Here is a 12,993-nt window from a genome sequence, read left to right as displayed (position 1 = left end):
AAAAGAATATAAAAAAAGAACCTATATATGTGTATAGCTGAGTCACTTTGCTGTACAGCAGAGACTGGCATAGCATTGTAAATCAGCTATACTTCAATTAAAAAAGGGAAAAAAAAAGACCTTATTTACAAAGCAGAAAGAGACTCTCAGACATAGAAAACAATCTTACGGTTACCAAAGGGGAAAGGTGTGGGGAGGGATAAATTAGGAGCTTGGGATTAACACCTACATACTACTATACACAATACAGGTAACCAACAAGGACCTACCATATAGCCCAGGGAACTACACTAATTTTTAACAACCTATAAGGGAAAAGAATCTGAAAAAGAATATATATATATCTGAATTACTATGCTGTACACCTGAAACTAACACAACTTTGTAAATGAACTATAATTTTTAAAAAGTTTAATAATAAATTTTAATTGTTAAACTTAAAAAAAAACCTTTTAGAGGTAACGGGTATGTTTATTATGTTAATTGTGTTGATGCTTCCTTGGCAGTAAAGTTTACATGCCAAAATTTATCAAACTGTACACTTTAAATATGTGCAATTTATTGTAAATTAATTATACCTCAATAAAAATTGGAAGAAAAAAAGAAAAGCCTGACAAACCAGATAGTAAGTATAAATAGAAGAACAAGGAACTAAGGAACTAAAAATAGATAGGAGTAGTAAGATAACCACTAGAACAAAAATAGAATAGAAACAAAACGTATTTATACACAACTCAGCAACTTTTAAAACTAGAAACATGATAGCTCTGTAGATCAGCAGTTCTCAAAGGGTGCCCAGGGGACCTGCCAGACTTCCAGGGAGTCCACAGAAGAAAACTATTTTAATAAAAGAAAGATGCTCTTTGCCTTTTTAATCCTAGTTCTCTCATGAGCCTACAGTGGAGTCTTCCAGGGCCTATGTGGTTTGTATTACAGATTAAATGTAGAAACAGATATAAGAATCCAGCATCTTCCAATAAGCCAAAAAATTTGCGAAACTGTAACAATGCCACTCTTCATCAAAAACACTGTTTATTCATTGCAGCACTATTTACAATAGCCAAGACATGGAAGCAACCAAAATGTCCAACAACAGAGGAATGGATAAAGATGTGGTGGACTTCCCTGGTGGTGCAGTGGTTAAGAATCTGCCTGCCAATGCAGGAGACACGGGCTCGATCCCTGGTCTGGGAAGATCCCACATGCTGCAGAGCAACTAAGCCCCTGTGCCACAACTACAGAGGCCGTGTGCCACAACTACTGAAGCCCGTGAGGCTAGAGCCCATACTCTACAACGAGAAGCCACCGCAAAGAGAAGCCTGCACACCACAACGAAGAGTAGCCTCCGCTCGCCGCAACTAGAGAAAGCCCGCGCGCAGCAACGACGACCCAACGAAGCCATAAATAAATAAATTTATTTTTTTAAAAAAAGATGTGGTACACATATACAATGGAATATTACACATATACAATGGGATATTGCTCAGTAATATACAATGGAATATTACTAAAATTGAAATAATGCCATTTGCAGCAACATGGATGGACCTAGAGATTATCATACAAAGTCTAGTAAGTCAGACAGAGAAACACAAATATCACCCTTATATGGAATCTAATTTTTAAAAAAATGATACAAATGAACTTACAAAACAGAAACAGACCTACAGATATCGAAAACAAACTCATGGTTACCAAAGGGGAAACGTGGGAGGGAGGGATAAATTAGGAGGTTGGGATTAACATACACACACTACTATATATGATAGATAACCAACAAGGACCTACTGTATAGCACAGGGAACTCTACACAATAATGTTATAGGGTTTCCCTGATGGCCAGTGGTTAAGAATCTGCCTGCCAATGCAGGAAACACAGGTTAAAGCCCTGGTCCGGGAAGATCCCACATGCCGCGGAGCAGCTAAGCCTGCGTGCCACAACTACTGAGCCCGTGAGCCACAACTACTGAAGCCTGCGCGCCTAGAGCCCATGCTCCACAACAAGAGAAGTCACCGCAATAAGTAGCCCCTGCTCGTCCCAACTAGAGAAAGCCCGTGCGCAGCAACGAAGACCCAACGCAGCCAAAAAATAAATAAATTTATAAAAAAAATAAAATCTTGTTAAAAAAGTAATCTGTGATAACCTATATAAAAGAATCTGAAAAAGAATGAATATATGTATAACTGAAACACTTTGCTGTACACCTGAAATTAATACATTATAAATCAACTACACTCCAATAAAATAAAAAAAATAGTTTAATAACTGAAAAAAGACATTGTTTATGTTAACATGGGATGGGCTTATTATTTTTAAATGAGTAATAAATGACCACAGCATTTTAAAAATTCCTCAGTTTTAATTTGTAAAAGGGCACCAGTTGATAGATAAAACCCACACAAACAAAACTCCTTGGGGTCCTGAGTGGTGGGGAAGCACTGCTGTCAATCTGTCATTGCTCAACCCCCCAAGGGACTCCCGTAGGCAGAGGTCACTACCCTCACTAAGGGCGGTGACCCCTGAGTGAGGGACCCTGCACTCCACACTGGTGCCCTCAACCTATGGTCTGGTCCCTAGATCATGCCTGGTTCCTAACAAGCTAAGTACAGAAATCAAGATTAAACCTTCAGAAACATTTACAGCAATTTTACATTGCCACACAACCAAGCACATGATCGATGTATTTTGTATGTTTTTTTAATTCCATTTTTCGAATTGTTCATTTTTATTGTATTTTACAAAAGTGTTAGCCTGCAACAGTTTGAAATGTTTCAAGTGGTCCTTCACCACAGATACATTAAGAAGCACTAAAGTCGGGACTTCCCTGGTGCTCCAGTGGCTTAAACTCTGTGCTCCCAATGCAGGGGGCCTGGGTTCAATCCCTGGTCAGGGAACTGGATCCCACATGCAGCCAAAAAAAAAAAAGGGCACTGAACTAGATATCATATAATTAAAGAACAGTTGGACTTATTTATTTATTTATTTTTGGCTGCGTTGGGTCTTCATTGCGGCGTGCCGGCTTTTCTCTAGTTGCGGTGAGCAGGGGCTACTCTTCGTTGCGGCGTGCGGGCTTCTCATCGCGGTGGTTTCTCTTGTTGCAGAGCACGGGTTCTAGGTGTGCGGGCTTCAGTGGTTGTAAAATGCGGGCTCAGTAGTTGTGGCGCACGGGCTTAGTTGCTCCGCGGCATGTGGGATCTTCCCGGACCAGGGCTCAAACCGTGTCCGCTGCAATTGGCAGGCGGATTCTTAACCACTGCGCTGCCAGGGAAGCCCTGGAACGATCTTTTAAGCAAAATATGTCGATAGTACTATTTCTCCATGATTAACGTACACTGCTCCTAACATAAGTATCAAAGCATTGCCATTAAAATGGAAATCGCTAATGGTAAAGAAAATCATACATACCCTCTTCAGTGAAGAATTTTTCTACAGGTCCCACAAACTGATTAATTTCATTAAGTTCATCTTGGCTAACTTCCGGAAATGGGAAAACTTCTTTCTAAAAATGATAAACATGTAGTAAAAATTTAATTTTTGGCAACCTCCCATAGTGGCAATATCAACCCAAAGGGAAGGAAAAAGACTTGCTAGTTTCCACATCGGCTGGCAGGGCCTTACTCGCTGAAGGAGCCGGAAAGCAAACTTCAGAAGGAGCTTAAGACAAGGAATGGCGTTAGACTCCAGCACCTTGGTTCATCCTCCTCCCTGACCCAAAATTGTTCCCAATTTTGGTCAGCTTGCCCCATGGAGCAGAGAGCCTGGACTAACATTTCAAACCCCAGTCTGAGCCCTGATTTGCAGCTTACTAACTGGGCAGCCTTAATCACATCCCATCACCTGTCCACACTGCTGTTTTCTCACCTATGATGAGCAGGTAATATTTACTCAAGGTCGTTGTGAGGACCATGGAAGATAATGCATGAGCAAGCTCTTTACCAAAACACAGAAATCCACCTCAGTTATCCTGTGAGCTCAAAGATGCTGCCACCGACAAGAACGTACTGTGGTCACGGGTCTGACATCTTGCCGGGTTCCCACCTGGCTGCTCGCTCCAGCACCCGCCCGTCCCGCCTAATGAGCCCTGCTCCGTGCGCTGAGCAGGGCCACCAGAGGAGGCCCAGACGAGGAGCCAGATCAACCGGAATGCAGCCCTGGCTCTGCCGATTCTTAGATGTGTGATGGGCAAGTCACACCCCTTCTCAGTGTCAGTTTCTCTCCTGCTACAGGTGATGCCTCAGAAGGCAGCTGTGAGGCTCAAAGGAGATGAGGTGTCCTGAACACGAAATAGCTGCAATTATCTGTATTGGGTACTGGCTCTGCTCCTGTCCCCACAGCCTGGAAAGCGACTCCGCTTCAAGTCTACCTCAAACTGATAGAGGAGTGGACAATGTTTCCAACTGACCCTGGATTCCCAACCAGGCCATGGCTATATGCTGCCTAAAATCATCCCGCTGTGCCCTCTGGCTTTTGGGCTCCAACCCCCGTTAGCTGCCAGCGTGACCCGAGTATCTGGATTTGACTGACACCTGCTGAGAAGTGATGTCCCAGGCCCTAAGCCGCCCCCAGGAGCCCTGCCTCTCCTCACAGCACCTCTCACCAAGCGTCTTGAGAAAGGTCTTCAAAGCAGAGGAGTCCTGTCTCCTCTCGAGCCCTGTGAATAATCAGCCACTCTAGTTACAGGCTCCCAAATCTACTTTCTTCTTTCCGGCCACCTGTACAGGTGATAGGTGGGTGCCATGCCCAAACTTAAAAGAATCCCTGCCTCCAGGCCACCTTCGGCCCTGCCCCTAAGGTGGTCTACAAGGAAATTACACTGAGCTGTCACCACCCCGCAGCCGCTTAGAACAAAGCCGGCTCTTTAGCCGACTGTAGAGGCCACGTCCACTGCGCCGGCCTGCACGGGCTCACCTGGGCCTGGTGCAATGGCTGTGTTAGAGGGAGATGATTCTGGTACCAGCGAGCAGCCAGGTGAGAGGAGAGAACAGTCTGGGAACCAGGTGGCCTCAACTGCAACCAATGGACAACTGTCCCCAGGAAAGAGATCTCATGCACATGTGAGAACAAATTTCTGATGGCAGTGTTCAGAATCTAAATAGGGTGCCTCATGGGCGATGGGTTCAATTTCATCAGCACTTTTCAAATTTTTGAAAGTACAACCGGTTTTTCAAATAAATCCGGTGCAGAAACCAAATATGCAAAACAGATGCAAGCCAAGCTGCTCTGGCTGAGGCTGTGAACGGGGAGAAAAGTCACCCACTTGACTCCCCCACTAGTCCCTGCAGCAGCCCTGGGGGTGCTCTCAGGAACAGCCTGGGTCCAACTGAGGGCAGGGGGACAACTGCCAGCCTGCGTGATCATGAAGGTCTCCTTCTATTCCGAGATTCTAAGCATCTCGGATACCACGTTGCCGCTCAAACCCCAACAATGCTGCGAGAGACGATGTCTGCCTGAACCAGGGAGGTACCGGCGGAAGTGCTTAAAAGCTGTCAGATTCTAAATAGAACCTGAACGTAGAGAAAACGGCATTTGCTGTTGGATTTGATGTGGCTTATGAGAACAGGAGGTGTCAAAGCTGACTCCAGGTATTCGACCTGAACAAGTGGGCCAGCAGAGTCACCACCCTCTCCGATAAGAAGAGCGGGAGGAAAGACAGGATTGGGTGGGCAGACCAGGAGCTCAGCTTTGGGTGGGCTAGACTGGCGATGCCTAGTAACATGCAAGTGCAGCTTTTGAGTAGAAAGGTAGATATGAAGAGTATGGAGTTCAGGGAGAAATCTCAGCTGGAGAAATAAATGTGCATCCGCAGGACACTGACAGCACGATACGGAATTAGATTATCAGAGGAGTGCTTGTAGATGAAAAGAGAGGTCCACAGACTAAGCCTTAAAAACTTCAGCTCCGACTGAGCTGGTCGGAAATGCTGTCTAATGTTTGGACTTGTCAAGGAGCCAAGAAGAAATCAATGTCCTTGAGTAGCTGAGAAAGCTTGGGGTACAGTTGGCCTTTGCTGGGAGTGGACGGTTCCCCACATCAATGCAGAGAACGCAGACCACACGGGCACACATGTGGGGAGGAGGGGGTAAGCGTGGTGGTAGAAGTTCTTACCTGACTGCGTGTATTTTCTCAGTGAAACAGGAGGCAAAGCCGACAGGTGAGAGTGCGGATGGGGGAGGTGGCGCCATAGGTTTGGAGAAAGAGGAGCATGAAATGAGACAGGCTGGGACCTGGGACTCTTTGCTGCAGTGCTGTAATCATTGCACCTGGACACACCTCTCCTTGAGCAACAAAACACAAAGAAGCTGTATGGGACTAAAAATAACTGTGTGCATGCACAGCTGGGGCAAATTCTGGATCCAACAGATACAAAAAGACCAAAAAAAAAAACCAACTGCCACTTTTGAAGAGCCTGGAGCAAAAACAGGGTACCCCACATGCCCCCTGCACACACCACCACCTAAGGGGTGGACAAAACACCTAAGCCATCCCTCCAGCCTGACACATTTCTACCCTCACCCCATTTAAGAAACCGGTTTGCCCCTCTCAGGGATTGAGCAAGCAAGGGAACATGCTGTTTGTTCTTCTTCTCCCCTGCTGCAGCAGATAAAGCCTTGCCTGAATTTCTTGTCTGGCCTCTAGTAAATTTCTATTTCTTGGGGAAGGCCAAGAACCCTGGTCGGTAACAGAAAAATGTGTGTTCTTTCTTCCCCAAGCTGCTGGGAGCCGCGGGGGTCCCACGACAGAGCACCACACAGCCCCAGGTTCTGGAGGAAACGGCTTCCCTAACTTTTAAGACCTAGCTTCGTACTTCTAGCAGGGCAAACTACTCCAGTCAGAGTGTCTGCATCTGTGCCTGACGACCTTAGAGAATGTCCTAGAAAAACCAGGGAATAACTCCTAAAGTAATACAGAATCAGTCAACATTCCAGCCAAGCTCAAAGCACTTTACACACATTTTTCTTTGGCTTGTGGGCCACCTGTAGGAGGGGGCGAGGGCTGTTTTTACTCCTATTTTCTGTATGAGAGCACTGAGGCACTTCACAGGAGCTATTAGCCCAAGGTCACAAGACTAGCAGGTGTTGACGCCAGCACCGACTACTCATTCTGCTGCTTCATGAACCTGTACCGCATCTTAACAGTTTAAAAAGCATTTCCACGTATATACGTCTCGTTACAACACATCTGAGACGCAGAACACATCGCAAGCTCCGTTTTAAGGCTGAAAGAACTGGGACTCAAAGTCACAGAGTCAAGGTCAAATCCAAGCCTTCTGACTACAAGAGTCCGGTTAGTGCTTAGTAACACTAGGTCGTGCGACCCGTGGAAGGGACAGGCGGGGAAGGCACCTTTGAGCCGGGCTTCTGGGGAACCTGAAAGGTGGGGTGAGCCGTTGAGACTCGGCCGTGGAAGCCAACAGAGAGAGGAGCGGCATGGTCTGTGCTTAGGAAACAGAAAACCCCCTCCAGCCCCCCCCAGTTCGCGGCCGGAGTGTTGAGTTGCGGATCACTTAGCGACCACCTCGCCTAGGGTTTCCCAGGGTGTCCCGGCAGGCGTTACCTCGAACACAGGTCAAAACCATAGCTCCTCAGGGCCACAGGGTTAGCACACCCGCCCGCAGGTGCGTTTCTAAGGCAGGTGTGTGGACTCTAACCAGGCTCGACCGGGCCCTCCCCGCAAAGGGCAAAAGGCGAGGAGGAAGGGCAATGGCCGGCCGGGGCTCGGCGTTACCTTCTCGATTTTGCCCAGGAAGAGCTCCTTGGCGAAAGCTTGGCTCGGTGGACTGGTGCGCAGCGGGCGCCGACTCGCGGTGAAAGCCACCAGGGCACGGCCCAAGCGCGCCGCCGCCGCCGAGCGCAAGAAGAGCCCGCAGCCGCTCATGCCGTCCCGAGTCGCTCTCGCCGCCGCCGCCGCCGCTTTCCCAGCGCCTCAGACACTTGCCCCGGGATCGCGCCTCCCGATGACGCCACCCATCTGCGTCGGCCCGCCGGCCGCCAACGCGCTTGCGCGGCCTCGGGCGCTGCCCGGGGCCGCGGCCAATCTTGACCGTTTCGCGAATGGGCGGCTTCGCGATTGGGCGGCGGCGGCGTGCTGTTTTCAAACACCTGCAGTGGTTTTGCCTAAATGCCGTAAATTACCTGCCGGGGCAGCGTCTCTGGGAGCCGGAACCTAAGCGGTGGCCCAGCTGCCTCCACTTGCCTCCCTCTCGCCAGCTGGGGCGACGAGGACATGGTGGAACTACAAAGCGGGGGGTGGGGGAAATTCACGATATTGGTTATCTCTGGAGGGAGCGCACACACGGGTTACGGTCCTTGCTTTAAGTGGGTGATTAGTGAGGATTCCTTTGGTTTTGCTTCATAGCTTACGTATTAGTCACATATATGGGGGGTGGGGAGAAGAAAAGGAAAGAGATATTCCACCAGAGAGGTCTGGATAAGACCCTGTAGTTACTACGTCCCTGGGAAACGCCAACCTGAAGGGCAAGGGTGGGGGAGAAGCTGGAGCTGGGACCGGTGGCAGGGACGGGATGGGGGGGGAGGGCGCCCCCCTCCCCACACCCAGCGATGCCCTGAAGGCCCTCCTCACCTGTGCCTGCGCCCTGCCTGTCGCATTTACAGGGCAGTAACAATACGCCTTTTTCTCATTGGAAATGCTCTCTGCCGCCGTCAATATTCAGAGAGCAGTAGGAAACGCATTCAGCTCAACGTGCTGTGCCAGACCTAATAAAAGGTACACTTGTTTGGGTAAAGACTTGATGAAAACGCAGTCCTTCTCGGGAGGGACTCGAACCCAGCCAAAACTCAGATTGGGACTCAACCTCCCCCCCCCCGCCCCCGCATCTCAGATGTGGACGCGAACCCACTGTCTTTTAACTAAAACCTCTCACCTGGTGTTAGGACTTAACTGAAGCTCAGCTTCTTTTGTCTGGTTGCAGAAGGAAGTCGGTGTGAGGCAAAGTGATAGGTAAAGAGTGAGTCTGTTAGCATAGGACGTTTGTGAGAGATACAAGCGGGCTGGCAAGAGAACTGAGCCCTGAGAACCAAGAGGACTACATCTTTATCGCCCGAGAAAAAGTGGGGAGGGGAGAAGACCACCTTCTTCCTCATTCTTAGGCAAACGTCAAGGCTTATATCATTAGTTCCTCCTGTGACCCTATATGGTCTGACCAGGGCGGTCATGGCGCTATTTAATTCATATTTATATTAGCAAAAGGGTAGTAACATAGACTAAAATATGGTAATTAATCTCAGGTTTCAGTATAATGTCCCCTTTCGGCTAGTTTCTTTCCTTTTCACCTATATTTCTGTCTTGGCTACACATAGAAATGCTATTCTTAAAGGATGATTAACTCCCTGACTTCATGTAACAAGATTCAGACCCCATGTCTCTTGTCTTGTGCTTTAACTATCAGGGTTTCTGGCTTGAGTGTGCCTGGCGCTTGGAGGCACCTGTCTTCCTTCAAGGTCGTGTAGATCGTTGCTAGGTTACTGGATTCCTCTCTTGAGTGGTCATTAGCTTACACAGTCTCCCAAACTCCCTTAAAATTCCCTCTGTGTCTTTAATCCCCTAGTGGGATTTCTCAACTGACTATTTGATTATCCTACTCTATCCCGATCAATGACATAGCATCAGGGAAAAAAGAGCTCAAAAACTTTCTTGGTTGCAAAATACCTGTACTTGCAGGCATCTTCTGCAATGTGTTCTCTCTTTTGTCTTTCGCTTTTAAAGGCTTGTCACCTGGTTTCTTCATCAGTGGTCAGTATTTGCCAGTTTCAGCGTTCAGCTTCTCGAGAAGGCATTTGGTAACAAGTGCCTTTGTGAATTAACTCTGCGGGTGAAACAAAGAAAAAGTGCCAATGCTGGGTTTTAAGTTTGAGCTTGTGTACATTTTGGCCAAAAGAAATGTAGTCAGTCCAATCAAGTCACCCGATAATGTGCTGGTTCCTCTTTAGTGGATCCTAATTTGGTTGGATCCTCCCTAAATTAAACAAGTGAGAAATTCAGTGGCACACAGTTTCCAAAACAAAAATTAGAAAAACATTAAGGCATAATTGCTACGTACTCTAGTAGCATGTACAATGGGAAAAGTTTTGGAGTTCTACAACTTTGCCAGTTTCTAAATTCAGTTTTCTCATCTGTAAAAATGAGTATAATATCACTTCCCTCACAGAACTTTTGTGAGGATTAACTAAATCCTTACAAAAGCATCTACCACAGCAAATGATCAATGTTTTTCTTGTAATAATATAAAAATAAAATGGTTACACACTGAGATTTCCATCTTATACTTGAGTATTAGCCTCTGAGAAATAGGATGCCACTTTTAAAGTTTGCTTTACACACAGAACTTCCACATTTCATATTTAAAACACTCTCACCGAGTACCGCTGAATGTCCTTCTGTATGATCACGTCAGTACAACTGGTTCTCATATGACTTACCAGCAAATAATCTGGCACTCTTGTGTGGCCATCGTGTTGGTGTTAGCATACCAGGATGCTTGGCTCTGGGCCTCTGGCACATCCTCTGAGTAGGAAACTATTCCTACACCCCTCAGCGTGAAAGCCATACACCGGGGAAGGTCATGGAGACGTTTACGAACACAGAATTAGAAGAAAGGGATGGCGTTGTCTCCTGTCCTAAGGTTACAAGGTCAATAGTCAGTCATGTGACAAATGAGAGTCTAGTCAAGGTTCCTGCCTCGTAGCCATCAGCGTCCTAACTGAAGGCTCACAGATAAATCATGCACAGTTATCACCAGTGCATTTCCTGCTGAGAGAAGTTGGCTGACACCTCACTGTCCAGACATCAAATACCTGCAAGAAGAGAGGTGTCCCTCAAAGAATAATGTTGTCTCATACACTAAATTATGTTGTCCACTACTACTTCCTTCCTTTTTGATGTGTATTTGTCCACTTTATTATGGAAACATGCAAGTCACTGGCTTGTTGAAAGCCACAAAGGTAACGAGGTGTCATGGGTTGAATTGTGTCCCCCAAAATTCATTTGTTGAAATCCTAACCCCCAGCGCCTGAGAATGTGACCTTATTTGGAATGAGGGTTTCCTATTGCATTGTGTTGCAGATGTAATGAGCTAAGTTAGGAAGAGGTCATAGTGGGGTGGTGTAGACTCCTAGCCCAGTACAACCAGTGCCCTTACAAGAAGGAGAAATATAGACAAAGACGTGCACACAGGGAGATGCCATGTGAGCGTGAAGACAGAGATCAAGTTAACGCTTCTACAGGCCGAGGAAGGCCAAAGAGGCCAGCAAACCGCAGAAGCTGGGAGAGAGGCCTGGGACAGATTCTCAGCCCTCAGAAGGAACCAACCCTGCCAACACCTTGATCTTGGACTTCTAGCCACCAGAAGTGGCAGACAGTAGACTGTTTAAGCCCCCGGTCTGTGGTTCTTTGTTAGAGCGGCCCTTGCAGACTAAGACATGAGGGCCTGTGATTCTTGGCACACGGCAACGTCAATAAACAGGGCCTAACAGCGACCACGGGGCTGGGGCCGTGTCTCACAGCCCACGCACCCAGGGCTCCTGCTACGGTTTAGAATCAATGGCTTCCTTCTAGCTTTTAAGAAATGAGTGGTCATTCTCTGCTGCCTCCTCTTCCACCAGCTGGAAGCAGAGGACTCGGCCCTAGTGGGCGGCGGGACGAGATAGGAAAGGCCTAGGTCTTTGAATATTGGTCTTTTCCTCCAAAGGAGGAAAGCCAGCCACGGAATGGGGACACCCATGTTGAATATTAACAGGAGCAAGAAATATGTGCTGTATGAAGCCACTGACATTTGGGGGTTTCTTACGGCAGCCCCCAACTAATAAAAATACCTTCCAAGTGTCAAGGAAAACACTATAAGGAACAGTATAAACATAAAGAGTCATCACTTTAGGGGCCAGTCACACCTGCCATGCAGGTCAACTGAGCCCCAAGCAACCAGACTGGATGAGCGCCCTTCTATGCCAGACACTGGCTGGCTCACGTGCTTCACGTGTGTCAATATCATTTAATCCTCTAAACGAGCCTGTGAATTCAGACACTTTATGCCCATTTTGCAAGTGGGAAACACAGGCACTGAAAGCTCACGGTCCTAAACAGCAAAGCCAGGCTCCGGGCCCCGCCGGCTGGCTCCTGGGCCTGTGTCCTCATCCCCCCGGCTGCGCTGCCTTCCTGAAGGGGGCAAGGCAAGACTGGGCGGGTGAAAAATGACCTCCTTCTCTGTCATCACTCGCCCCCATTACTGGCTGACCTGAAGTAAGGTGAAATTACCCTGACGGAGGTCAGAAACCCCATCAGGCCTTGGTGTCACTCTCCACCTCTGCCAGCTCGATGGGGTGACACACCCTTAGGTCAAGTTGCAAGGAGGGTCAAGCACGGCCCTTAGTACTTAGGTGCCCCTTTTACGTGTGTCCTCGCTCTTCTTTCTTTTGTGGGATTGTCAGTCTGAATGTTTCGGACTGACGTGTCTGAGAGGTCCGTCTGCTCAGTGATGCGTTTTCACCAATCCCCTTCATCATCCTCCTCCACCGCCAGACCTCGGGCAAGGCACGTCCTATTCCAGAGGCCCAGTTTCCTCACCTATCAGATGATGAAGTCAACACAAAACATGGATTTTTATGCAAATTAAGTGGTCTAACATTTAGTTCTCCTCCCACGCTACACACTGTAGACTGCAGGGTCTAGCAACCCTGAAAAAAGAGTCTCTTAAGTTGAGACTTGGTCCTAGTGATGACAGTTTTTCAAAATCTCAGGAGAGCTGAAATTTTAACCGCATTAACAACGACAAAAACAAAATACCTCTGATTTTCCCTTATGCTTCAAAAGCCAAAGGAACCTAAGATTCAACCAAGTTCTAGAGCGTGTGTCCCCCACTATTACAGTATGAAAAGCATGTTAAAATAACATGCAACAAACGCTGTGTTGAAACGGCCAGCATTCCCAAAGCAACTGCTGTAATATAAGAGCCAAACAAGCACATTCACTCACTGGGTCTT

The 12,993-nt window shown here is 47.5% G+C and overlaps 1 protein-coding gene across 3 annotated transcripts in view; it reads right to left on the bottom strand.

Annotated features, from left to right (window-relative positions):
- ACAD9 (acyl-CoA dehydrogenase family member 9) overlaps positions 1-7,935 on the bottom strand; it is a 58,823-nt gene extending 50,888 nt beyond the window's left edge. The window contains exons 1-3 of one of the 3 annotated variants that reach the window (XM_067755624.1): positions 7,727-7,850; positions 6,107-6,276; positions 3,407-3,500 (exon numbers count right to left, since the gene is read on the bottom strand). Coding sequence is in view for 2 of the 3 variants with exons in the window: in XM_067755623.1 (XP_067611724.1) it covers positions 3,407-3,500; positions 7,727-7,876 (244 nt within the window). In the remaining variant the exon portion in view is untranslated. Of the gene's footprint in view, positions 1-3,406; positions 3,501-6,106; positions 6,277-7,726 lie in introns of all 3 variants that reach the window. The other 2 variants (XM_067755623.1, XM_067755622.1) reach the window with 2 other exon arrangements.
- Positions 7,936-12,993: the final 5,058 nt, after the last annotated feature.

Source organism: Pseudorca crassidens, chromosome 10, assembly GCF_039906515.1.
Source record: "Pseudorca crassidens isolate mPseCra1 chromosome 10, mPseCra1.hap1, whole genome shotgun sequence".
NCBI lineage: Eukaryota > Metazoa > Chordata > Mammalia > Artiodactyla > Delphinidae > Pseudorca > Pseudorca crassidens.
This window is presented reverse-complemented; position numbering and strand designations above follow the sequence as displayed.